The sequence below is a fragment of the Clavelina lepadiformis genome, chromosome 3, assembly GCF_947623445.1.
Source record: "Clavelina lepadiformis chromosome 3, kaClaLepa1.1, whole genome shotgun sequence".
NCBI classification, from domain to species: Eukaryota; Metazoa; Chordata; class Ascidiacea; order Aplousobranchia; family Clavelinidae; genus Clavelina; species Clavelina lepadiformis.
Window position 1 is genome coordinate 1,755,008 of NC_135242.1, and position 26,322 is coordinate 1,781,329.

At 36.2% G+C, this 26,322-nt stretch overlaps 5 protein-coding genes and 1 pseudogene across 13 annotated transcripts; 2 read left to right on the top strand and 4 right to left on the bottom strand.

Annotated features, from left to right (window-relative positions):
* The first annotated feature begins 418 nt into the window (after positions 1–418).
* LOC143449227 (thyroxine 5'-deiodinase-like) lies at positions 419–2,407 on the top strand (annotated as a pseudogene). The gene is made up of 5 exons (XR_013114538.1): positions 419–548; positions 727–805; positions 898–1,023; positions 1,457–1,645; positions 1,842–2,407. The product of XR_013114538.1 is annotated as a thyroxine 5'-deiodinase-like (transcript).
* LOC143449211 (uncharacterized) lies at positions 643–4,425 on the bottom strand. 3 transcript variants are annotated; one of them, XM_076949319.1, is made up of 3 exons: positions 3,014–4,425; positions 1,770–2,923; positions 643–1,678 (listed from the first exon to the last, which is right to left on the bottom strand). In XM_076949319.1, exons 1-2 carry the CDS (start codon positions 3,996–3,998, stop codon positions 2,808–2,810), a joined length of 1,101 nt encoding a protein of 366 aa, XP_076805434.1. In that variant the 5' UTR covers positions 3,999–4,425; the 3' UTR covers positions 643–1,678; positions 1,770–2,807. The 3 variants fall into 3 exon arrangements, with proteins under 3 accessions (XP_076805434.1, XP_076805433.1, XP_076805432.1); XM_076949318.1 differs by having other exon boundaries at positions 1,770–2,631; positions 2,720–4,425; XM_076949317.1 differs by having other exon boundaries at positions 1,770–4,425.
* Positions 4,426–4,951: 526 nt separating this feature from the next.
* Positions 4,952–15,245, bottom strand: LOC143449200 (uncharacterized). Of its 6 annotated transcripts, XR_013114534.1 has the most exons (5): positions 12,767–15,245; positions 8,310–8,659; positions 8,072–8,222; positions 7,582–7,873; positions 4,952–5,605 (listed from the first exon to the last, which is right to left on the bottom strand). XR_013114534.1 is itself a non-coding variant. In XM_076949303.1 (4 exons), exons 1-4 carry the CDS (start codon positions 8,502–8,504, stop codon positions 5,595–5,597), a joined length of 402 nt encoding a protein of 133 aa, XP_076805418.1. In that variant the 5' UTR covers positions 8,505–10,652; the 3' UTR covers positions 4,952–5,594. The 6 variants fall into 6 exon arrangements, 3 of the variants coding, with proteins under 3 accessions (XP_076805418.1, XP_076805416.1, XP_076805417.1); XR_013114533.1 differs by lacking the exon at positions 12,767–15,245 and having other exon boundaries at positions 8,457–10,652; XM_076949303.1 differs by lacking the exon at positions 12,767–15,245 and having other exon boundaries at positions 7,582–7,773; positions 8,457–10,652.
* A 1,528-nt stretch (positions 15,246–16,773) lies between these two features.
* Positions 16,774–25,604, bottom strand: LOC143448605 (uncharacterized). Its single transcript, XM_076948415.1, has 7 exons — positions 25,394–25,604; positions 22,474–23,383; positions 22,210–22,431; positions 22,084–22,120; positions 21,911–21,992; positions 21,567–21,622; positions 16,774–21,460 (listed from the first exon to the last, which is right to left on the bottom strand). Exons 2-7 carry the CDS (start codon positions 23,365–23,367, stop codon positions 20,250–20,252), a joined length of 2,502 nt encoding a protein of 833 aa, XP_076804530.1. The 5' UTR covers positions 23,368–23,383; positions 25,394–25,604; the 3' UTR covers positions 16,774–20,249.
* LOC143449233 (thyroxine 5'-deiodinase-like) lies at positions 18,913–19,551 on the top strand. Its single transcript, XM_076949346.1, has 2 exons — positions 18,913–19,050; positions 19,260–19,551. The coding sequence occupies exons 1-2, from the start codon at positions 18,968–18,970 to the stop codon at positions 19,549–19,551; spliced, it is 375 nt and encodes a 124-aa protein (XP_076805461.1). The 5' UTR covers positions 18,913–18,967.
* Positions 23,384–25,734, bottom strand: LOC143449215 (uncharacterized). Its single transcript, XM_076949326.1, has 2 exons — positions 25,598–25,734; positions 23,384–25,477 (listed from the first exon to the last, which is right to left on the bottom strand). Exon 2 carries the CDS (start codon positions 24,884–24,886, stop codon positions 23,861–23,863), a length of 1,026 nt encoding a protein of 341 aa, XP_076805441.1. The 5' UTR covers positions 24,887–25,477; positions 25,598–25,734; the 3' UTR covers positions 23,384–23,860.
* Positions 25,735–26,322: the final 588 nt, after the last annotated feature.

The following is a 26,322-nucleotide window of genomic DNA, read 5'->3' on the forward strand; positions in this document are numbered from 1 at the left end:
CAAAATGACTTATTACTGTCTGAGGCTCTTTTTATCAAATATTGAACTTGATGTACTTAAGTTGGCAAGTTCTCACCAGGCCCAAGGTAGTCATTAAATACATTTTTGTATATAAACCATTCTCTTATTATTACTCTCATTAATATATTAAATAATATCGCTTCTACCAAATACAAGGCAACCAGATTGGTGATTAAGCCGGTTGACAGACTATGGAAACCTCTGAAAAGGGGCGCTGGGGAAAAAAGGTTAAGAACCACTGGTTTAGAGTAATCAAAGTTGAAAAAGATAACAGTGTTTAGTGGACGTGCACTTATGTCATTTAAGCTGAGTAGAAATTAAGTTGACGGTAACTCCATATAGAGCTGGTAACAAACAATTTTGTCTTTGAGAGTTTTACAAAAAACTTTTGAGCGAGATGGTGCAAGCTTCAGGCTGGAAAGACTGGATTCCAGTACGGTTTTTCAGAAATTTGTGGTTTTTCCTGAAAATGTCCTTCTTGGAAGTGTACGGAGACAATGTCAACTGGTTCAGGAGCAAAATGAGGAGTAAGAAAATGCGTCATGTTCACACATAGTACAAACAGCCTGCTTAAATAAACACGAAAAGACAAACGTACTCTAATAACTTCCATTTGCCGTGGCAGGTGAAATGTCGAATATTTATTTCTATTTATGCAGGCTGCTTTTGATAATACTGTTTCTATATTTGCATTGTTACTTACAGGAAAAGCTTCTTTAAGCGGAAGAAATCACGACGTCAAAGAAAAGACAAATGTTAATTTTCAAACTCAGCGCATTATGAAGCAAGTGTTGAGTATTTACGCCATGATTGTAATCTAAAAAAAATCTAATGATAGTTTGGCAAAGAAAGTTTAAGCAATTCTTTTTCCTGCAGTTCGTTTAGTGCTCTAAAGATGTTCTTCTACAAATGCATGTACGTCGACATGTGTCGAAAGGCTCGTATAGATGGGAAAGCTCCCAACGCAAGAGTTTTAAAGTATGACACGAAACAGGAAATCAGGTAAAATGTATGAATAACCTAGAGCAGGTTCAGCGTTGAATACTTTATGGTGGTGTGGCATATCTTTATCCTCGGACTGGGAAAAGTCTTTACACGACTTAAACACGGAGATGATTCCTCATCGTTCGAGCACAGAGCCGAGTGTTTTTAAATATTTAACTTTTGCGAAAAATATACCTACATATTATTCAAGCGGGTGGTTTTGGAAAGCTTTTATTCCTGCTATCTACTAAGGGGCCTGCATAAGCTATAGTAGCCTATCAGAGCTACAAAATTTTCAAAAAGCAGTTTTGATGGCTAACAATATTAGCACGACACCATCCCAAATACAAGCATTGCCATACACACGGAAAGCTCAGAATCTAATGTTCCAAATGAACGTAATTTTGCATCGCTTGTTGAATTGTAATGGGCGCGGTTTTTGTCCCTTTAGTTTGCTGGCCTTCATGTGTGCTGGGAGACCTCTAGTGGTAATATTTGGTTCATGTTCCTGACCCCCGTTTGTCAAAAGCCTCGAAGAACTTGGCAGGATTTCGCGGATGTACAAGGACAGGGTCGATTTTGTGGTCGTCTACATCGACGAAATACATGCCCTTGACGGCTGGTCTTTCGAACAGAACAAGTAACTGCAATTCTTTTCCAATTGACCGCTTAGCTATTATAAGTTAGTGATAAAGTATGTCATTCAGCAAATAACCAAAATATTGACTAAAATAAATGTGCGATAATTATGATGTTTATGTTACCTTCATATGAAAAATTTCCTGGTAATAAGTGCGCCCCGAGATTGATTTAAAAATAATAATTTTTCTTGGCAGGTTTAAAATAAAGACGCATCGTGCAATTGAAGATCGTTTGTCGGCGGCTGAAATTTTGCAGAGCTTGGATGACTTTTCTCTCCCGCTTGTGGTGGACATGATGAAGAACGAAGCAAACCTCAACTATGGAGGGTTGCCAGAGCGAATGTGCGTGGTACTAGATGGAGAAGTGAAATACATCGGCGGGATAGGACCTTACAACTTTAACATCGAAGAGATGATAACTTATTTGGAAAAAATTGTAAAATCTCCTCAATAATTTTTAACTCATTCAACCAAATCATTTAATTTAAAATTTTATGCCACTGGGAAAACTAAATTACTTTCTATAATTTAGAATAAAATCGTGGGTTGGAAAACATTTGTTCCAAGTGCTTTTTGTGGAGTTTTATGACGAATTTTCTGTCACTACCATATTTGGTAACAAAAATATCCGATAAGCTGCTCCTCAAGATTCATTTGCAACAAATTGGCAAGTTCTTGGGTTGCTTTGATAGTTATTTTGCTCATCACTTTGCTCTGGGTTTAAAAATGGTTTAATAAACGCCTAAAACTGTTATAGCTGATGAATAGCATGGTTGTATTATTTATCAAAAACTTGCACAAAAGTGTTTTAAACTGCAGTTGAAAGTGTGACATATTCCTGAGGGTCGGTATGGGATAAACCATTTTTGACAGAGTTGAGCTGCAGAACTGCGTGGTTATCTGACTTATTAGAACTTAGAGCAAGACGGTGACGAGCTTGGAGATGCAAGACTGTGTTCTGCATCCACTGGTTCTTTCAAAGAATCTGCAAACACGACACTGATTACTGTTACTGTTAGATACTTGATTATAAACCACAGGTCGGAGTGTACGTCACAAAACAAACAAAGGACCTGACAAAGATTAGTAACGTCGACTCATGAGTAACCAACGTAGGTTGGTTGAACAGAGCGAACTCTACAAGCTTAGACGTAGAATCTCTCACTGAACGCTTTCATGGCGTTTAAGATGATCTTTCAAAGTTTGTTTTTGACGAAAGCTTTCCCCGCACTGTTCACACTTGAACGGTTTTTCTCCCGTGTGCAGACGAATGTGTTCTGTTAATGTATGTTTGCAGGTCAAACCCTTTCCACAGATGCTACAGAGAAACGGTTTAGGACCGTTCTTGTGCTTTTCACGATGCTTACGTAAAGTTGTATGGCATGCGAATGCCTGATTGCATTCCATGCACTTGTAAGGCTTCTCCCCGGTGTGGATTCGCATATGTATCTGTAATGTCGTTTGCTGAACGAATGATTTCTTACACACAGTGCATTCAAATGGTCGCTCTCCAGTGTGAATTCTGATGTGGCTTTTCAAATTACCTTTAAATTTAAAGGCCATGCCACACTGTTGGCACTGGTACGGCCGTAGGTCTTGATGGGCCTTCATGTGAACAGCCAACGTTGAGGCGATTTTGAAAGCTTTGCCACAGACATGGCAGGAATAGTTTCTCTCTGTCCCATGGCTGAGTAAATGGTCCTGAAGCTTTCGCCGTTTCTTAAAAGCTTTATCACAATCAGCAATTGTACATTTAAATGGTTTCTCAGTTTTATGTACAAGGAGATGCTGCGTTAAATAGCCTTTTATTTTGAAGGACTTATGGCAGTATATGCACTGGAAAGGCAAGCGACTGCTGTGGGTTTGCAAGTGTTGCAGTAGCGCTGCTCGCCTGCTGTATGTTCTTTTACATTGCGGACACTTCAAAGGGTTTTCATTTTGCACAACACTGCCATCTGGTGACAAATTTACAGGATAAGTGTTGTCTTCATTGTACTCATTCACAGCTGAACCCATATTTCTTTGAAATCCCAAGTCCGACGGATCATTCTCCGTTTCTGAAAGCAAACTGTTCTCGTCTTCAAACAATTCCACATTTATGAAATATCTCAAACCATCCAGTTCAGACTCACTTCTTTCAACGACATCATTTTCACGAGAATCAGGAAGTCTTGTTTTGCATCGAGCTGCTTGCTTCTTTACTTCAACGAAGCTTCCTGTGTTATTCAATGTGATGAGTGTTTCGATTTTATATTCCAGTCTCTGAATGGCTGCCTTAATTTGTGAAAGAGAATCCATCAGTGAAATTAAACGCAGTTCTTTTAAAACCAGCACTTCCATGAGATTATCCATAACAGTAAACACTAGGAACTCTCAATCAACAACAAAACTGTTCTGTCTACAAAAATACTGCCTATAAAAAAAGTAAATATCGTTACAGAATGTTGTTCAAAAATTGTCAAGAATAACAAACAAAACTAGTCACTGCAGCAGATTCTATGGACTTACTGTTTGCAGAACAAGGATTCTTGAGCTTAATTACGCCTGTTAACTCTTCTAAAACATTTATAACTGAACTTTGTGCAAAAAAAAGAAAATTTGTAAAGCACAGTCTTAACCATAAAATAAAAACACATAAAACTGAACATCATAATTATCAAACTGTCAAGAATTAAGGATGAAGTTGAACAGCCGTATAACTACAAATTTTGACATTTGAAAATGAATGTTTGCATTGTTTATTACATTTATTAAATATTGTACACATTTCATGTCAATGATGTTATGTGTGTACAAATGTTCCATCTAACCACTCCGTTTTTTCACCAGTGTGCGTCACTTGGTGCCTGGCAAGAGAAAACTTTGACCGAAATCGCTTTTCACAGATTTCGCAAATCCATGGTTTTTCTCCATTGTGGCATCTCATATGGGTTTTTAAGCAGGTTCCAGAAGACAGCCGTTTAGGACATATTGGGCATTGGATTGGCATCTCTTTAGTATGTATACGAAGATGTCGCTTTAATTTGTATTCTTCTCGGAAGCGTTGTCCGCAAGTCACACACGGCCAAGGTTTGTCTCCAGTGTGCGTAAGCAGATGTCTATTGAGTCTATATTTATGCGGAAAAGATTTTTCGCAATATTTGCATGTGTACGGCTTGATAGTGCTGTGTAGTTGCTTGTGTATACATAGATATCTTCTCTTCACAAATGATTTATCACAAACATCGCAAATAAACTTTTCGTCATTCAGTGTCTCATCGTATTTTAGTGGCGTCTCGCTTTCCTCAAGCAACTTGCATTGCATTTCAGCAACAAGATCAGCTTTACCAAAAGAAATTCTTAAGTGTTTTTTTGCAGATTCTTTCTTGTCTTGATTGTATTTAGATTTTACTTGAAATGATTCAATGGAAAGTTTCTGCTTTTTGGTCACACTTCTAGTTGTGATTGCATCAATGGAAAGTTTCTGCTTTTTTGGACACTTTCGGTTGTAGTGTTTTCGAAAAGGTACTTTTTTGTTTTTCTATCAGATTTCTGTGATGGTTGTTGTTCCAGAACTGTTAAAGGCTCTTCTCTAACGATAACAACACGAGATGAAAAAGATCCAGATCTGGAGGAGCACTGTTTGGCCGAGATGCTGGGATCCAACTCAGTGTGTGGGGGATCTGGCATCACAGGATGCTGTTGATTCCCATGAGATAAACATGGAAGGTCTTGACTTGGTTCATCTGTGGTTTTAGTTTTTTCTTCTTCGGTTAATGGCATCCTTTTGTTTGCTTCTGCTTTAAGTTGCTTCAAATTTAATTCCTCGATTTTTTCTTCCATTTTTATAAATTCCTTCTTCATATCTTTTCTAATCGATTTCAATTCTCGCAAAATCAAGTTTCCTATTGCCTTCATTATAACAACATTATCAACTTGCACACCAGCTATTAAAGATTCCATATTTACTTAGAAACAACCTGTAAAGAAAAACAGTAAGTGACAATTAGAAATTAAATGTTACGATTTAGAAAACAGTAATGACAACAATGTGACTGGATTATCTTAAAATATGATAAAATGAAAAAGTGTGATAACAAAAACCAGTATTGTGAAATCTTCAAGACTAGAATTTGAAACTATTTCCTTATTTTTTTAACGTTCAGTTAGAACTCAGACCAGGAACTTTATACTATAAATTGCTTTCAATATATACAATGTCTACTTGCACACAACCTGAATGACATGCTGTACATTACAGTGAACTGAACCAAATAAACTAAAACTGCAGAAACAGATAAAAATAAATTCATACCACATCTAGATAATTAACAGACAAGATACAATAGAAAGATGAATAAACTGTTTACAAATTATTTTAAGCTGGCAAATTTGCCAAAAGATCTATTTGACTATCTCAATTTGTATGGCCATTCTACCAGTATAAATTCTTATATGCTTTACAATTCAAACCAAGTGCAGCCATGCAATTAACCCCGCATTAAGGACAGAAGTTTTCCAGTACAGGTGTTCACTGCTGATATCAGCCATCAATCTTGTGATTCGTGAAAAACATTTGTGACAGATCTGGCATGGATAAGGTCACTTTGAGTGCAAGACCAAATGAGTCTGCAACTTTAAATTGTGTTTGATGTAGTTACCACAAAAAATGCAAAAGAAAAATTTGTTTGTCTTTTTAAGCAAAGCACGAATTATGATTTTGTTAGTATTGCTTTTACCACTTGCTGTGAATTTATTGAAATGTTATTCATGGTATTGTGGCATTCTTCATGTGATTTTCTGTCAAGAAAAGTTTGGAGTACTGACAATTTTATTTGTGATATTTTCCTTAAGGGGCAATACCCATTTGAAAGAGATAGGCTTTTCAATGCAAAGTACATTAAATCAAGACGCTACTGTCGCAAATCCACATCATAAACCTACACTGAATTTTGGCTTGCAACGACATCTAGGTCAGGACTGTCTGCAGTCTTAATTTGGACAAAATCCATGTACTCAGTTTTCTATAACAGCTACCTAAACTTTACAGCAAGTTTTGAACTTAAACATTTAGCACAAATTCTCCAAAAAAGCAAAAACTCAAACCCACAAAAAATATACAATTTAGCCTAAACCTGGAACCAGCTGTCTCCAAAACAACAACAAAACTACTTCACATCGACATCACATGCGCATTGGACCGGAAAATTTCTTACTTTTTTTAATATGACGCATTGAGTGCAAACACGTAATAATCACTGTGTTGCCGGCTCAAAATTGTCTTTCTGTTGGGAATTGAGCCCTTATAGGGGATTTTTTAGTCCGACTGTCTAAGGTTAAAGACGCTTGCATTAGAACATACCAACTGAAAGTCCAACGTGCGCGAAAGATTGGTCATCTCTATCAAAAAGAGCTTGAACGTTTATCAAATAGAGCAAATTTACACTATCCGCTAGATGGCGATTAGAGCACAGACATCCTTAATTGGTCAAAAGACATCAATTAAGGTTAAAATTCTGAACCAGCCACAAGTAATTTAGTCCCATTGAAAATCTATGCGTTGTGTACGACATGGCGAAACGCAGGAAGCCTGGAACAAGATTATAATTCAACAATACGCTAGCAGGATCTGGCAAAAAGGCGATTTTATGTGTTGCCAGATTATCTTAGGAGCGCTCGCAGGAAAGTCGTAGGAAGACGACGTCTAGCAGTAATATAGACAAGACACACCTACTGATAACATAAAAACTGCGATCGTATTTATTTCCGTTTTGTAAATCAACATGGAGCGCGACCTAGGCCCTAGGGGAGAAGCTTGCCAAAGATTTGCAAGGGATGGCTTGGTCGTTAAAGTTCTCACAACTGACAACGATTTAAAGGTTTTTAACGGATTTTCCAAGCAAATGCAATCAACTCAAGAACAACCAGTAACACGTGAGACAAGCTGTGTCCATACCTTTCAATTCCTTGGTCGGCGTTTTCGAAAGCTTTGCATAGGTAAGTTCTTTACAAAAGAAAACACTACCAGCGCGATGAAAGCACGTTCGCGAAAAAAGTTTTCCATCCATTTTCAGTCGAGGTTGTTTGCTTAGTACGAAGCCTGCATCGAAAATCACTTGAAAAGGATCTTCAAACTGTGACAAGTCTGCTAAACAACGCAACAGAAGCTGTTTTAGCCGGCCTGCAAGATGATCACAGCGAATGAATGTCGACGGTTTTCTTTCGTTCGCCGTGGTAAACCGCGACCACTGTTATGGAACAAGAACAAAATACGTCTTGTACTAAATGACAAATCATAATTGCTTTGCAAACAGACCGTTGCCAAATACTCAGTCAATGAATTTTGGGTGTAATATGTTGAGGTAAAACCAACAAAAAATGCAAAAGTGTAAACGATACATTTTCGAAAACGCTGCCGACAGGCAGCCATTTTGAAAACACAATACCTGGTCGATTGCAACTTGCAGCTTTATGTCGAAACAATGGTTTTGGTAGCGCCATCAGCAGTACCAATGGCTTGCGATGGATAGGGCTTTCGTTTACAGTCAGGCTTCCCAGCAACAAAATGGATGCAGTCGCTCGTCGAAGACGTAAATTCTGAAAAGAAGGGCCATTGAAATAGCATGATTTAGGCGAAACAGTTGTAGAAACTTACAAAAATAACCATAGCAACTATTGTTGTACCTAATGCTCAAAGCCTGTAAAGGCAATTTTTAAAACCTCATGGCCGAAACAGTATTGATGATGATTGCATCACTAACTTGAAATGTTCACGTCGGCTGGCTCTAAAATGAAGCGATATGGATCGACGCAAAGCCGCAAATGACTTACTTGCAAATCACATGCAAGCGGTAAAATTGATTTATGTACTACTGGCATATATGTCAGTCAATGATCGCCCAGCTCCTGGCCGTCAAAGTTGATGCTACCATTCCGTTATCGGTCATTGTGCTAATCCAGAGAGACAAGACTCGTTAGAAGCCAGGCGAACCATGTCCTTTGTTAAATTTTCTATCAGCTTTTTCATCGTTTGTCTGCGTACATTTTAATAAAATATTAGTGCTTTATGCTTTTATTAACTTAAAACGCATCTATTCTGTCAGAAAAATACGTACACTTCATTATAGCACGAAAACAATAACTGTCCTACCAGTTTTGCAAATAAAATGAATAAACAAAAAATTAAACGCCGTTAAATACAAAAAAGACAGCCAAAAGTATTTCTGGAAAGTGTGCAATCAAATTTTAGTTAATAGCCTAGCCCAAAGACAAGCTAGCAAGTTAAGTAAGCCTAAAAACTGAGTTTTACATTCATAATAAATTTTTAGCTTAAGGGGTCAATACCCATTTGAAAGAGATAGGCTTTTCAATGCAAAGTACATTAAATCAAGACGCTACTGTCGCAAATCCACATCATAAACCTACACTGAATTTTGGCTTGCAACGCCATCTAGGTCAGGACTGTCTGCAGTCTTAATTTGGACAAAATCCATGTCCTCAGTTTTCTATAACAGCTACCTAAACTTTACAGCAAGTTTTGAACTTAAACATTTAGCACAAATTCTCCAAAAAAGCAAAAACTCAAACCCACAAAAAATATACAATTTAGCCTAAACCTGGAACCAGCTGTCTCCAAAACAACAACAAAACTACTTCACATCGACATCACATGCGCATTGGACCGGAAAATTTCTTACTTTTTTTAATATGACGCATTGAGTGCAAACACGTAATAATCACTGTGTTGCCGGCTCAAAATTGTCTTTATATTGGGAATTGAGCCCTTAATCTATGATTGAGGGTGAGAGTCTCCTTTGTATAGCGTCTTTAACTCCAGAAGTAATTGCATCACTAGATTTAGTTTGGGAAACCTTCTTCTCAGAATAAGATTCCTGAAAACAAATGTTGATACCAGACTCTGCGACTGATGGCTGGGAAGTTTCTTCAAACTGCATTGCATTGTTCATGATTTCAACTTTCTCTGTTTCTGCAAGAATCTTTGACACCATATTGTCCATATTTTCTTGCGCTTTTGCAAATTCCATCGTCATACCTTGTCACATTGACTTAAATTCTTGTAAAATGGCATTAACGTGACAGTTAGTTTTGAATCCAGCATAAACTTGTATTGTACCAAGGTCACGCTCTATCGTTCATATTAATAATGAATGAAACTAATTACAAGCTACTTCCTGAAAAAATTGGTTGCTTTAAAAAACAAAAATGGTACAATCAATGATAGGCGCCGACTTAAAGGGATACAGGATGACCACGTCAGTTGACGACTTTTACTACAGGGTGGCGGCAACCAAATTGTCATGCTCCAATTTTATCACAAATACATCTTGCATAACATCAGGTAAACTACTCAACATAAAACTACAACAAATTTTAGGACTCTATCTTCAAAATTTACTACAAAGTAAAGAACTGCAGTGATTTTCACATACAAAAAGATTCCCTGTTGTTTTAAAAAATGTTTCTAAAGACTTCTGCATAGTTTCAAGATGCAAAGCACACAAAGTCATCTTAAACGACATAACACACCATAAACAGTGGTACACATACACACAACATAAACAGTGCTCATATCACTTAAAAATCATAGGGCAATGGTGCTAAAATAGATAGTTAAATGATCTTGCAAATCGGTGCTTCTGGCATTGATAAGGTTGCTTTTCAGTGTGAGTTATCATACGAGTTTTCAAATTGCTGGTTGGGGTAAATGACTATTGACACACCTAGCATTGATAAACTTCCTGAAAAAACAAACTATTTGTCAAAAACAACCACATAGTGAAAATTTATGTTTCATGAAACATAAAAAGTTATTGATAAAACATGAAAAGTGGACAAATAAAACACAAACAAATAGATGCAGCTTCTGGATAAATGGTTTGTAAATGTTTTTCAAGGCTAAGTTTTTGTCCAAAGACCTTTTCAAAATATTTACATTGCCCCAATGTGAGTTTTAATATGAGTTAATAATTATCACTTCAACCTAAGTGACTTTTGACAAAAAATAAACTTTGTTAAGGTTGCTCTCCAGTGTGATTTGTCATATGAGTTTTCAATTTGCTGCTATAGGAAAATGACTGCTGGCACACATCGCATTGATAAGGTCGCTCTCCAGTGTGGATTCTCATATGACTTTGCAGATTGCTCTTTAGGGAAAATGACTTGTGGCAAACATCGCATTGATAAGGTCGCTCTCCAGTGTGAGTTCTCATATGAATCTTTAATTTGCTGCTTTGGGTGAATGATTTGCTGCACACATCGCATTGATAAGGTTGCTCTCCAGTGTGACTTCTCATATGATTTTTTAAACTGCAATTTTGGGTGAATGACTTGTGGCACACATCGCATTGATAAGGTTGCTCTCCAGTGTGAGTTCTCATATGACTTTTCAATTTTTTTCTATAAGAAAATGACTTGTGGCACACATCGCATTGATAAGGTTGCTCTCCAGTGTGACTTCTCTTATGAGTTTTTAAATTGCTGTGTTGGTTAAATGACTTGTGGCACACATCGCATTGATAAGGTCGCTCTCCAGTGTGAGTTCTCATATGAGTTTTTAAATTGCTGTGTTGGTTAAATGACTTGTGGCACACATCGCATTGATAAGGTCGCTCTCCAGTGTGAGTACTCACATGAGTTTTCAAACTGCTGCTAACGGAAAATGACTTGTGGCACACATAGCATTGATAAGGTCGCTCTCCAGTGTGACTTCTCATATGAGTTTTTAAATTGCTGCGTTGGTTAAATGACTTGTGGCACACACTGCATTGATAAGAACTCACTCCAGTGTGCGTACTCATATGAGTTTTCAAACTGCTGGTAACGGAAAATGGCTTGTGGCACATCTCCACAGAATCGCTGCAGTCTTCATCTGAGTTTCTTGCAACACAGCTTTTTGGTTTAACAATTTTGACTGTGGCATTTACTCCATTCTCTGATTGAGGAGAAAAATTATTTAACATGGATATACTTGGGTCATCAATCTTAGTCTGTGAAACCTCATATTCTTCCAACAGCAAAGGTTCTTCTTTGATAGCTTCAACAAGAGGAAAGTCTGGTGCCTTTTCGGAATAAACTTCCTCAATATTAAGGCTGATATCTGATTTTATAACTGTTGTTTGCAATGTTTCTTTAACTGGCAATGCATTGTTCATGGTTTCAGTTTTATTTATCTCTGCAAGAAGCGTTGAAATCAAATCTCCCATGCTTTCTTGTATTTTTACAAATTCTATCTTCATATCTTGTCGCATTGATTTAAATTCTTGTGAAATCATATCACTGATTGATTTTAACAAAGTGTCAACTTGCATACCAACTGGTTGACAATCCATTGCCTGATTAGTGATTAATTATCATACAACTTTTTAATCTATTTGCTGAAAAAAACTTAAAATATTTGAAGATTTTGTTGATAGCGGAAAACTGATAATGATAATGTGTAACGAAAACTGTTGAAATAAAAATAATATATCTAAATAAATTTTCTCTAAAATTGCTACACAGTAAAGAACAGCAGTAACTGTCACATACAAAAACAAATAAGATTCCCTGTTGTTTTCGAAGAATGTTTCTAAAGACTTCTGCATATTTTCAACATGCAAAACACACGAAATCAGCTTAAATGACATTACACACCAGTTGGAAACTAAACTAACCCAAAATTGGCACACACCATAAACAGTTCTCAAATCACTTAAAAATCTTAGAGCAACACATTTATGAAAGTTATATCTGAATTAAGTGTTAAATTCTGTTTGATGTGATGTTGAAAATTACTGATAAATGACCATTGATTTGATTGAAAGTTTTAGGTTCACTTGACATCTTCATATCATACTATTTGCACTAGTGAAGACTATTCCAACTGTTTCAACAGTTTCGTTTATGATATCATTGTTTAATTTAATGATGATTAATAACGTTTCGAATTGACTTGCTTGGTTGAGTTTTCAACCTGGTTAAACAATCGTTTTAATGTAAGTAATGCCTCAGCGAGATGCAATAAAATTGCTTCACACACAATGCTTCTAGACAGTACTTTGTCATACTGCTAAAGAATTCAAGGGAAAAAACAAACAAAATGCAACACATAACGGCCATAGGAGTCTTAGGAAAACACATACTTGTGATCTGACACTAATGGTAGTGATGTTTCTTCAGTGGGACATTGCATTGTTCATGGTTTCAGTTTCTTTTGTTTCTTCCATCTGCATATCCAATCGCATTGATTTGAAATCTTGTCATATCATATCACTGATTGCTTTCAATAAAGATGTTCATGTTTCATGATGTGATTCATGATGTTCAATTCCATGTTTCCTGGATGACACTACGTGGTTTTACTGTGATAATAAATTTAAAACCTATTTACTAAAAAAAACAAAAGTTAAAAGAAACTAATACAATAATATGTAATCTACAATGCAAGTAAAAATATAAAACATTAAATTCAAAAACTTCAACATAATAATACATAATCTAGTTAACAAAATCATAACAAAAGTTTCTGCTTTGACGATGGATAGAGAAAGATGCCAATTGCAATCATTAAAAAATGAGACACTTTGTAATTTTTCGTCTAAACAACAGTAAAACGAAAGAGCGAAGTGAATTTGCATGAATACTACTAATGTTTGATGACAATCTATGTCAAAAGTAATATTAACAAATTCAATTGATTTAATTGCATAGAGCAGATGCTTCCATACTTGTGACAGCAACTGTTTTGTCACTAAATGAAAAATGCAGAACTATATTCAAGCCTCACTATTGAAGTTGAACCTGACAATGGACTTACTAAAACTTATAAACCAAAGCCAACAAAACTTACAAAGTAAATGATAATGTCAATTCTGGAATAAAGAGTGCACGAAAAACGAGATAACTTTTTATAAAACCTAGAAACCAACTTTCTTTCATAAAGATACTTTAATCGACACAAGGTGATGATTTTGTTGTTGATTTTGCTTTAGATTAGAAAACAATGAGCGGTAGGCAATATCGGTCATGAAGTAACATGCACAATGTTGATTAAACAATTATCAATTCACTATATCATTCAAAACTAAAAATATCAAAAGCTAATTGCCAACTACAATCAGTCAATCACGGAGTGGATGCTTTTGGTTTATTGGAATAAACATTGTTGAAACTATTGAAATGGAAAGTCAAAAAACCAACCACAAAGTTGCAAAAACAAGATAAAAGATAAGGAAATGTTTTTTAATGCTGGAATTATGCAACTATTCCACTTGTCCAAATATAATCCTAATACTACAGAGCTAAGTAAGAAAAAGCAAGGACAAGGATCTCATTAAAAAGTGATTCTTGTGACTGCATTCGATGTTATCCAATAAAATTAATAAAACAAATCTGTTTCTTGTCTGTTAACTCAGTCAACTTTACTGTTTAATTTTCACATCAGACCAGTGCAAAACCAAACATACAAAAAGGTTTGGCACGCGAGTTGTTGATATGTTGACATTGACATTATTTATAAACTGGCACACTGCATACGAAAGGTTGCCGACCTCTGCCTTAGTAGTTTAGAAGAAATCCAAGTAAATATTTGTTATATCTGTTATTTGCAGCACATTACATTAAGTACAGTACAGACATAGGTGATTGTTTTCCATGATCACAATCAACTTGAAATAAACACAAACTGAATTACTACATTCACATGCACCGCAGATGCCAGGCAAACACTCACAGCTTTTACGTTACATGCTTCGCAGTGCTGATCACTACATAACTGTCACTACTGTTGCTGATCACTACATAATTGAACAGTTATCATGGACATCGATACAAAATGAAATCGGTACGCTTTTTTAACAGTGGTTTCAATACAACATTTTTTTCACTTTTTTTCCTCCCCCTCCTTCCTTCGCCTTCGTTTTTTTATCCTCCTGCGCCGTGTATCTGGATGTGGGAAAGCAAAATTATGGTGTACAAGGAAGCGGCTGCTGTACACTGCGACTTGTAGCCAAATGCTTTTGTGCAGGTAAGGTGTCGTCTTATACAATAAAGATTTTTATTTATTTTGATAATAAACATCGGTATCGGTTTTAAACACTAGAAGAACAAATCGGAGCAAAAGTTTGCGTCTCCTTTGTTTGGAGACACCAATTAGCCCAAGTGTGCAATGTTGTTTCGGAAAACAAATCTTGGGTGTGCACTTGTTTATTACATACAATGGGTGTGCACCATAATCTGCAGTCTGGGTCAGTGGCACTGCACAGTGTACAAATTGCTGTAAAAGAAGAACTCTGCAACTAATTTTCAATATTTTTTATTTATCGTCCTTTAATTATACTGGGCATAGGTTGGAGACATAGGTTTATTCTGGTGTGCAATACTATTTCAGAAAAACATCTGAAATCTGGGCCAGTGGCACAGCGTAGGCCTAGTTTGCAAATCGTTGAAAAAAAAGAACTTAGCTACTAATTTTCAATATTTTTTATTTATCGTGTAGGAATTTACTAGCTTTTCTGGCATCAGCAAATTAGTAACTACCAAGTATTTAACGCGTATTACATCTAAAATGGCCACTTCGACAGTAATTAAACCTGGCTCTGTTTTTGCTTCAGCTGAGTAAGCTAAACAAGCGAACAGTGGGTGGTATACACAGGGGATTACCCGTTTGCGTGACAATGTTTTAACAAAAACAGAGATTCTCCCATTGCAGCGTAACATGTTCTTTAACCTTAAACATTATTATTTATTTGCAAGCAAATGCGATGCAGATGAAAAAATGTTTTCGTTTTAAACTTTGGTTGTATTTTTTACTATCGTTAACGTACCACAACCTGAAAATGACTTTCTTGAAAATGTACGCATAAAATGTCTACTGGTTCTGGAGCAAAATAAGAAAATGTGATATATTCTATTTGTATTTGCCGTGGGCTCCATGGCATTTAAAATGTCGAATGGTCGTTTCTATGTACTCAGGCTGCTTTTGCTAATGCTGTTTCTTATTTGCATTGTTATGTACAGGGAAAGCCCCTTTAAGCGCAAGAAATCGTGACGTCAAAGAAAAGACAAATATTAATTGTAAAATTCAACACATTATGAAGCAAGTGTTGAGTATTTACGCAATAATTGTAATCTAAAAAAAAATCTAATGATAGTTTGGCAACGAAACTTTAAGCAATTCTTTTTCCTGCAGTTCGTTTAGTGCTCTAAAGATGTTCTTCTACAAATGCATGTACGTCGACATGTGTCGAAAGGCTCGTATAGACGGGAAAGCTCCCAACGCAAAAGTTTTAAAGTATGACACGAAACAGGAAATCAGGTAAAATGCGCGAATAGCCAGAGCAGGTTCAGTGATAAATGCTTTATGGTGATGTGGCATGATAATCTTTATCCTCGGACTGGGAAATATCTTTACACGTGTGACGATTACGTCACGAGTCACGAGTTGTTTTCGAGATGTTTGAAATTTAATTTGGGACCTTGTAATTCAGTTGTTTACCACACTTGAGTTTTCTTTAATGACGTCAGATAATTTCCTCGCTTGAACTGATTTGCCACATATATATATCGATGCAATGTTTACAATCTTTCCTTTTCGTGTGATCAATTTCACTGGTTACTACAGCGCTATGTAACATTCAGTACAAGCTTTTACCGAAGGTGAAAACCTTTGTGTCTTATAATAAATAAAATGGGACCTTTATCATTTAGTAATTTGTATAGACAGAATCAACCATCAATCGTCCTCGCTCATATTCTAACAATTACCGCCAGCATATGCGGTCTTTATGACAGATGAGTTTCTTGTGTAATACTTCACAGTGAGTTCACACAAGTAGTGCACAAACGAATTCTTTTTGTCATAAGCTTATAGGTCCTGGTCATAAGCTTTACACGACTTAAACGTGGAGATGATTCCTCATCGCTCGAGCGCAGAGCCGAGTATTTTTAAATATTAAACTTGTGCGAAAAATATACCTACATATGGCGGTTACTGTTTTATTTTGGATTTTTACAGAACTGCCAAATTATGGATGTTATGATATATAGTTATCTGACTCTTAAGAATGATTAGAAGGTTGTGAATTCTGTCTAGGTCTCTAGGAACTCCTAAACTTCGGTTGAATAGTTTATACAATTTAAACACGGAGAATCTGGTTAATATTGATTTTAATATCCTTCATTATTTCTACAAACAACACTAAAATTTACGACAATATTACGGGTCATATACTAAGGATTTTAAGAATCCAATAGCAAGCAAGCGCAACACTCTGCATTCATTAATACTTCAGGAAAACGCTCATAAGGTTAGTACAGTTACCTCTTAGGTATAAGTAACAATTCTAGTTCTCTCTAATTCTCCTTAAATCACGCTATAATACGCTATACTTATACGCTTAAGAAGATAATAAGGAAATAAAAATACACTGAAACAGATAATAAAGAAAGAGGATTTCAACTTGAAGAGAATGCATTTTTCTTTACGGAAATGATTCGGACTTTTAAACGTGACGTATTACAAGTCAGGTGGTCGACACAGGAAACAATATGTCAATCAATCAACGTCAATTTTTCATAACACTGCTGTTAATACGAGGTCACTCGTGTAGATAAACATGTTTACTAATAATCTGTCAATCACACAGAAGCCATCAAAATGCAATAAGTTCAAAAGTGCAAGCAGAGGTAAGCTCGCGGAACTGACTGTCAATCAACTACATTTCGGTAAGTCTGTAATACCGTGAACTGTGATTGACTTATGGCAAATATGACGTTATGTAATAGCGTGGTAAACGTCACAAATATGATTATAACAACACAACTTGGAAGACATTGGAAACAGTGTCTTCCACATATTAGTCAAGCGGGTGGTTTTGAAATCTTTTATTCCTGCTATCTACCAAGTGGCCTGCATAAGCTATAACTTAGTAGCCTATCAGAGCTACAAAATTTTCAAAAACCAGTTTTGATAACTAACAACATGAGCACGACACCACCCCAAATACACGCACTGGAAGTTTGCGAGTCGGCTCACTGGCAGCTTTCGTTGCGGACTAATGTCGAAATGTTTGTCACTTTTTTAGGCTTTTTTAGTTTAATGATTAACGACACAACAACAACAACAGACAAATAATAAACAGTAGTATAAATTAAATGGCAAAGCACAATCAAAAGAAGCAAGTTAAAAGCATGGCAGGCAAAGCCTCCATTTACTATATTGAAATATTAATTTTTTTTTCTTTTTACTAAACATTACTCGGATTTTTCAGTGTCCTTCACCAAATTTTCAAAGAGCTCAATCGATGATTTACAGTGGTTAGGCTTGGCGCGATAAATAGTTAAACGCGCTGCTGGCAACAAGTCAAAAAGATAGGCTATTCACAGTTTAGGAATTCCGAGTAGTAAGTTGTTATGCTGAAGGTTGTGAGGATACTTCAAGCGCACAGCAATCCAGTTACATACATTTTCTCAGAACCAAACCGAAAATGAGTATTGAATAAACATGTGTGATACCGTTTTAACATTATTTTCATAAAAAGCGCATAGCTCAGAATCTAATGTTTCTAACGCGAACAGCGCCTGATTAAATACTATAGCTTTAACCCTATCCTAACCAGGCTCGCGAGTTTTAAAAAAAACTAGGCTTGGCCGACCCCGCACACACATTTTCAATCGTTAATTACTAGAAAACTATACGTCGTAAACTGATCGGATTTTGACAGGTTTGTAGCAAAAACATCTGGCTTCCTGTATACATCATAATTGTAAAACTAAAGAAAGTTAATTTAGTGTAAATTAAGTATTTCTAAAAGTGACACATTTCTAGAAATTCTTCTCGTTACGCCGCGTCCCCGCTGTGCGGAAAACCAGCTGACCGCGAGAAGAGAACGAAAGAGAATAGTTAGTCGAGTTATTGGTGCGTAAATGAGTAATACGCTTCAATGCGGAGAGCAGAGCAAAGCAGAGGAAAATTATGAAAATATCGCAATATCTTAAAAATTACAAAATCCAACTTTATCAAACAAACATGGACAGATAGCTGAACATTTTTTAGGAAGAGTCACCAAATTTCAAGTTTCTACAGCAAACAATGCAACTGTACGCCACGTTTTGCTATGACAGTGTGCGGGAGAAGCCAAGCCTAGTTAGAACAGGGTTAAGGCTAGGTTTAATTTGAAATGAACGTAATTTTGCATCGCTTGTTGATTTGTAATCGGCGAGGTGTTTGTCCCTTTAGCTTGCTGGATTTCATGTTTGCCGGGAGACCTCTAGTGGAAATATTTGGTTCCTGTTCCTGACCCCCGTTTGTCAAAAGCATAGACGAACTTGGCAGGATTTCGCGGATGTACAAGGACAGGGTCGATTTTGTGGTCGTCTACATCGACGAAATACATGCCCTTGACGGCTGGTCTTTCGAACAGAACAAGTAACTGCAATTCAGTGTCTCTTTTCCACTTGACCGCTTGGCTATTATAAGTTAGTGATAAAGCTATGCCATTCAGCAAATAACCAAAATGTTGACTAAAATACATATGTGATAAATTTGATGTTTATGTCACCTCCATTTGACAAATTTCCCGGTAATAAGTGCGCCCCGATCGAAATTGGTTTAAAAATAATAATTTTTCTTGGCAGGTTTAAAATAAAGACGCATCGTGCAATTGAAGATCGTTTGTCGGCGGCTGAAATTTTGCAGAGCTTGGATGACTTTTCTCTCCCGCTAATTGTGGTGGACACGATGAAGAACGAAGCAAACCTCAACCATGGAGGGTTGCCAGAGCGGATGTGCGTGGTACTAGATGGAGAAGTGAAATACATCGGCGGGATAGGACCTTACAACTTTAACATCGAAGAGATGATAACTTATTTGGAAAAAATTGTAAAATTTTCTGCAACTGCCATATTTGGTAACAGAAATATCCGATAAGCTGCTCCTCAAGATTTATTTGCAACAAATTGTTAAGTTCTTGGGTTGCTTTGATAGTTATTTTGCTAATCACTTTGCTCTGGGTTTAAAAATGGTTTAATAAACGCCAAAAACTGTTATAGCTGATGAATAGCATGGTTGTATTATTTATCAAAAACTTGCACAAAAGTGTTTTAAACTGCAGTTGAAAGTGTGACATATTCCTGAGGAACATATTCATATTCATATTCCTGAACATTCTATTATATTATATTCTATTATTTATATATTATTCTATATATTCCTCCTATTCTATTATATTACATAACATATTGAACATAACATAACATAACATATTATAACATATTGAGTATTGAACATAACATATTGAACATAACATATTGAACATAACATATTGAGGAACATATTCTTGAGGACAGAACCTACTGTATGGGATAAACCACTGTTGACACTATCAACTTGACAGAGTTGAGCTTTAGAACTGCGTGGTTTTCTGACTTATCAGAACTTAGCTGTTGTTCGCTTGGAGATGCAAGACTGTGTTCTGCAAACACCACACCGCTCGTTGTTACTTGATTATAAACCACAGGTCGGAGTGTACTTCACAAAACAAACAAAGGACTAAACCTGACAAAGTTTAGTAACCAACGTAGGTTGGTTGAACAGAGCGAACTCTACAAGCTTAGACGTAGAATCTCTCACTGAACGCTTTCATGGCGTTTAAGATGATCTTTCAAAGGTTGTTTTTGACGAAAGCTTTCCCCGCACTGTTCACACTTGAACGGTTTTTCTCCCGTGTGCAGACGAATGTGTTCTGTTAACGTATGTTTGCAGGTCAAGCCCTTTCCACAGATGCTACAGAGAAAAGGTTTAGGACCGTTCTTGTGCTTTTCACGATGCTTCCGTAAAGTTGTATGGCATGCGAATGCCTGATTGCATTCCATGCACTTGTAAGGCTTCTCCCCGGTGTGGATTCGCATATGTATCTGTAATGTCGTTTGCTGAGCAAAGGATTTCTTACACACGGTGCATTCAAATGGTCGCTCTCCAGTGTGAATTCTGATGTGGCTTTTCAAATTACCTTTAAATTTAAAGGCCATGCCACACTGTTGGCACTGGTACGGCCGTAGGTCTTGATGGGCCTTCATGTGAACAGCCAACGTTGAGGCGATTTTGAAAGCTTTGCCACAGACATGGCACGAATAGTTTCTCTCTGTCCCATGGCTGAGTAAATGATCCTGAAGCTTTCGCCGTTTCTTAAAAGCTTTATCACAACCAGCAATTGTACATTTAAATGGTTTCTCAGTTTTATGTACCAGGAGATGCTGCGTTAAATAGCCTTTTATTTTAAAGGACTTATGGCAGTATATGCAGTGGAAAGGCAAGCAACTGCTGTGGGTTTGCAAGTGTTGCAGTAGCGCTGATCGCCTGCTGTATGTTCTTTCACATTGCGGACACTTCAAAGGGTTTTCATTTTGCACATCACTGCCATCTAGTGACAAATTTACAGGATCCGTGTCGTCTTCATTGTACTCATTCACAGCCGAAACCATATTTCTTTGAAATCTCAAGTCCGACGGATCTTCCTCCGTTTCTGAAAGCAAATTGTTCTCGTCTTCAGACAATTCCACATTTATGAAATATCTCGAACCATCCAGTTCAGACTCACTTCTTTCAAGGGCATCATTTTCACGACAATCAGGAATTCTTGCTTTGCATCGAACTTGTTGCTTCTTTACTTCAACGAAGCTTCCTGTGTTATTCAATGTGATAAGTGTTTCGATTTTATATTCCAGTCTCTGAATGGCTGCTTTAATTTGTGAAAGAGAATCTATCTGTGAAATTAAACGCAGTTCTTTTAAAACTAAAACTTCCATGAGATTATCCATAACAGTAAACACTAGGAACTCTCAATCAACAGCAAAACTGTTCAGCCAACAAAAATACTGCCTATAAAAAAGTACAATTTCGTTACAGAATGTTGTTCAAATATTGTCAAGCATAATAAACAAAACCAGTCACTGCAGCAGATTCTATGGACTTATTGTTTGCAGAACAAGGATTCCTTGAGCTTAATTACGCCTATCAAATCATCTGAGACATTTATAACTGAATTTTGTGCAAAAAAAAGAAATTGTGTAAAGCACAGTCTTAACCATAAAATAAAAATACATAAAACTGATCATCATAATCATCAAACTGTCAAGCATTAGGCATGAACTTGAACAATGGTAAAACTACAAAATAATTTTGACATTTGAAAATGAATGTTTGCATTGTTTATTGCATATTGTACACAATTCATGTCAATGATGTTATGAGTGTACAAATGTTCCATCTAACCACTCCGTTTTTTCACCAGTGTGGTGTAAAGTTTAGTTTGCAGAACAAGGATTCCTTGAGCTTACTTACACCTATTAACTCTTCTAAAACATTTATAACTGAACGTTGTGCAAAGAAAAGAAAATTTGTAAAGCACAGTCTTAACCATAAAATAAAAATACATAAAACTGATCATCATAATCATCAAACTGTCAAGCATTAGGGATGAAGTTGAATAGTCGTACAACTACAAAAGAATTTTGACATTTGAAAATGAATGTTTGCATTGTTTTTGCTTATTGTACACAATTCATGTCAATGATGTTATGTGTGTACAAATGTTCCATCTAACCACTCCGTTGTTTCACCAGTGTGCGTCACTTGGTGCCTGGCAAGAGAAAACTTTGACCGAAATCGCTTTTCACAGATTTCACAAATCCATGGTTTTTCTCCGTTGTGGCATCTCATATGGGTTTTTAAGCAGGTTCCAGAAGACAGCCGTTTAGGACATATTGGGCATTGGATTGGCATTTCTTTAGTATGTATACGAAGATGGCGCTTTAATTTGTATTCTTCTCGGAAACGTTGTCCTTAAGTCACACACGGCCAAGGTTTGTCTCCAGTGTGCGTAAGCAGATGTCTATTGAGTCTGTATTTATGCGGTAAAGATTTTTCGCAATATTTGCATGTGTATGGCTTAATAGTGCTGTGTAGCTGCTTGTGTATAGATAGATATCTTCTCTTCACAAATGATTTATCACAAACATCGCAAATAAACTTTTCGTCATTCAGTGTCTCATCGTATTTTAGTGGTGTCTCGCTTTCCTCAAGCAACTTGCATTGCATTTCAGCAACAAGATCAGCTTTACCAAAAGAAATTCTTAAGTGTTTTTTTGCAGATTCTTTCTTGTCTTGATCGCTTTTTGACTTTATTTGACATGAGTCAGTGAAACCTTTCTGCTTTTTAGTCACACTTCTAGTTGTGACTGCATCAATGGCAAGTTTATGCTTTTTGGGGACACTTTTGGTTGTAGCGTTCTCGAAAAGGTTCTTTTTTGCTTTTCTATGTGATTTCTGTGATGGTTCTGATGGTTGTTGTTCCAGAACTGATAAAGGCTCATCTTTAACAATAACAACACGAGATGAAAACGATCCAGATCTGGAGGAGCACTGTTTGGCCGAAATGCTGGGATCCAACTCAGTGTGTGGGGGATCTGGCATCACAGGATGCTGTTGATTCCCATGAGATAAACATAGAAGATCTTGACTTGGTTCATCTGTGATTTTAGTTTTTCCTTCTTCGGTTAATGGCATCCTTTTGTTTGCTTCTGCTTTAAGTTGCTTCAAATTTAATTCCTCGATTTTTTCTTCCATTTTTATAAATTCCTTCTTCATATCTTTTCTAATCGATTTCAATTCTCGCAAAATCAAGTTTCCTATTGCCTTCATCATAACATCATTATCAACTTGAACACCAGCTATTAAAGATTCCATATTTACTTAAAAAAACCTATAAAGAAAAACAGTAAGTGAGAATTAGAAATTAAATGTTACGATTTAGAAAACAATAATGACAACTATGTGACTGGAGTACCTAAAAATATGATAAACTACAAAAACGTGATAAGAAAAACCTAGACTCGAGTATAACAAATCAAGAATTAAACTAGAGATACTAGTCATGATTAATACAAAGATTAAGACAAAGATATCGCAATTTCAACACAGCTAGGTATCAAGCAAGGCATATGTAGTCCTCTGAGTTTCAACTGCTCTGTTATTTAGCTGGCACTACATAGCATAGCTATCACATAGCATAGCTATCACATGCATGTCAATTTAACCTCGTAACATCACCAAAAAACTTAAATTACATTTTGAAGTAATTTGCAAAAAATAGAATATGATCATGATCACGACCAAAGCTGTCACAACAAAATTGGCAACAATGTTGTTTTTCACTTGAGTGGCAAAGTTAATATTAATATCAAACAATTTCCAAAGTTCTAGACATTTCATTTGTGTGGAAAAGCTTGTGTCTATTAAGATTGAATCTTTTCGCAAACTGCTTGCCGCAGAATTCACAAGTGCGTGAATCTTCTACGGGGCTAGGCTTTTCGCCTGTATGGAACAGCTTGTGTCTATCAAGATTAAACTTCTTCGCAAACTGCTTACCACAAATTTCACAAGTGTGTTGACATTTTATAGTGTCAATTTCATCTGGGTGAAGACAACGTTTATGTCTGTTAAGATTGAACCTTTTTCCAAATTCCTTACCGCAGATTTCACAGGTATACTGGCCTCTAGCAGTTTTAGACGATAGATGTAAGGGTTTTTGTAAACATGCCTTGTTCATGCAGCCAACCTTAGTCACGGTTTCACGGAAACATTTCCCAGTTAAACCTTTTTGATTAATGGGCTGTTGAAAATTTTCTAAAGCACTAATTGCACAAGGTTCTTTGTTTGTTTTGTTTTCAAAACTTTTCGACTCCTGATCTGACAAAAACCCATTATTCAAAGAATAATTGTCAATTCTAGAAGCATTACTTGAAACGTCCGATACACCACTACGACTCAGAGAAGTGTAGCAGTTGTTTTCAAAGTTTTCAGACAAATTCTCAGCTACATGTTTAGGAAATATTTCTGATTTTTTAAAGTAAAACCGTTGCGAACTTTGTTCTTCATCTAACAAAAATTCCTCTTTAATCTTTTCAAAATGAGCAAAAATTGATGAGTTTTTACTATAAGCTTCTTGATCCCAAACTCCAACATCAGATTGTATAGATGGTGAACCTGATGCTTGCTCATATGATAACGTGTTGCTCACAACTTCAGCTCTATCAGTTTCTTCCAGAAAATGCTTTGAAATCAATTCTTCAATTTTTTCTTCCAATTTTACAAATTCTTTCTCCACATTCAACCTGACTGATTTTATTTCTTGCAAGAACAAGTGTCGGATTGTCATTGTTGCACCATTACCATCAACCTGATTCTGGATCAGGTTAGTTTCCATTCTTTCTGTGTTTATATAAACTCAACATAAATATTTTCAATTGAAGCTGAAATAAAAACAACAGCAAAACTTAAACATTAAGAAAACAATTACACACACAGGGACATAATAATACAAGACATGAAAAATGTAAACTCTCTGTCCACTAGGCTATCATAAAATAAAAAGTACACATTGTACACACGAAATCATCTAAAATGACTTTACACACCAGTTTGACCTAAACTAACCCACAATTGGCACACACAATAAACATTGCTGAAATCACTACATCATTGTTTAATTTAATAATGATTAATAACGTTTCAAATTCCCTTGCTTGGTTGAATTTTTAACCTGGTTAAACATTTGTTTTAATGAAAACAATGCCTCAGCGAGATGCGATGAAATTTCCTCACACGTAATGCTTCTAGACAGCACTTTGTCATACTGCTAAAGATTTCAAGGTTAAAGACAAACAAAATGCAACGCATAATGATATAATGGGAGTCTTGGGAAAACACGTACTTGTAATCTGACACTAATGGTAGTGATGTTTCTTCAGTGGGACATTGCATTGTTCATGGTTTCAGTTTCCATTGTTTCTTCCATCTGCATATCAAATTGCATTGATTTGAATTCTTGTGGTATCATGTCACTGATTGCCTTGAATAAAACAGCAACTCGCATATTATCTGGATGAAACTCCATGACGGTGCTTATATGATGTACTCATATGATGTTGCAAATCGGTGCTTCTCGTTAATGACAAGTGACACGCTTGACATTGATAAGGTTGCTCTTCAGTGTGAGTTATCATATGAGTTTTATCATACGACTTTTCACACACCAAGCATTGATAAACTTCCTGAAAAAACAACTTATTTGCCAAAAACAACCACATAGTGCAATTTTATGTTTCATGAACATACAAAGTTATTGCTAAAACATGTAAAAGTGGAAAAATAAAACACAATTAAATGGATGCAGCATTTGGATAAATGTTTTGTAAATGTTTTTCAAGGCTAAGTTTTTGTCCAACGACCACTTCAAAATATTTAGATTTCCCCAATAGGAGGTTTAATATGTGTTAAAAATTATCATTTCAATGTAAATGAATTTTGACAAACAAAAACAAATATTTTCAAGGTCGCTTTCCAGTGTGAATAGTCTCATGAGTCCGCAAATTGCTCTTTTTGGAAAATGACTTTTGACATATATGGCATTGATAAGGTCGCTCTCCAGTGTGAGTTCTCATATGATGTTTTAAACAGTTGCTTTGGATAAATAGCTTGTGGCACACATCGCATTGATAAGGTCGCTCTCCAGTGTAGATTCTCATATGAGCTTGCAAATTTCCACTTATGGTAAATGACTTGTCACAAATTTGGCATTGATAAGGTCGCTCACCTGTGTGAGTTGTTAAATGAACTTTCAAGTCTTTTTTGCATTTGAAT

What these genes read in the sequence shown, in the direction of transcription:
- LOC143449211 (XM_076949318.1), bottom strand. Translation starts at nt 3,998, where the DNA reads ATGGATAATCTCATGGAAGTGCTGGTTTTAAAAGAACTGCGTTTAATT.
- LOC143449200 (XM_076949301.1), bottom strand. Translation starts at nt 5,588, where the DNA reads ATGGAATCTTTAATAGCTGGTGTGCAAGTTGATAATGTTGTTATAATG.
- LOC143449233 (XM_076949346.1), top strand. Translation starts at nt 18,968, where the DNA reads ATGTACAAGGACAGGGTCGATTTTGTGGTCGTCTACATCGACGAAATA. An exon ending in TGGTCTTTCGAACAGAACAA is followed by an intron (nt 19,051 to 19,259) that starts GTAACTGCAATT and finishes TTTTCTTGGCAG; the next exon opens with GTTTAAAATAAAGACGCATC.
- LOC143448605 (XM_076948415.1), bottom strand. Translation starts at nt 23,367, where the DNA reads ATGGAATCTTTAATAGCTGGTGTTCAAGTTGATAATGATGTTATGATG. An exon ending in GAGACAAACCTTGGCCGTGT is followed by an intron (nt 22,432 to 22,473) that starts GTGACTTAAGGA and finishes TACAAATTAAAG; the next exon opens with CGCCATCTTCGTATACATAC. An exon ending in AGAATCTGCTGCAGTGACTG is followed by an intron (nt 21,461 to 21,566) that starts GTTTTGTTTATT and finishes CTGTTGATTGAG; the next exon opens with AGTTCCTAGTGTTTACTGTT.
- LOC143449215 (XM_076949326.1), bottom strand. Translation starts at nt 24,886, where the DNA reads ATGGAAACTAACCTGATCCAGAATCAGGTTGATGGTAATGGTGCAACA.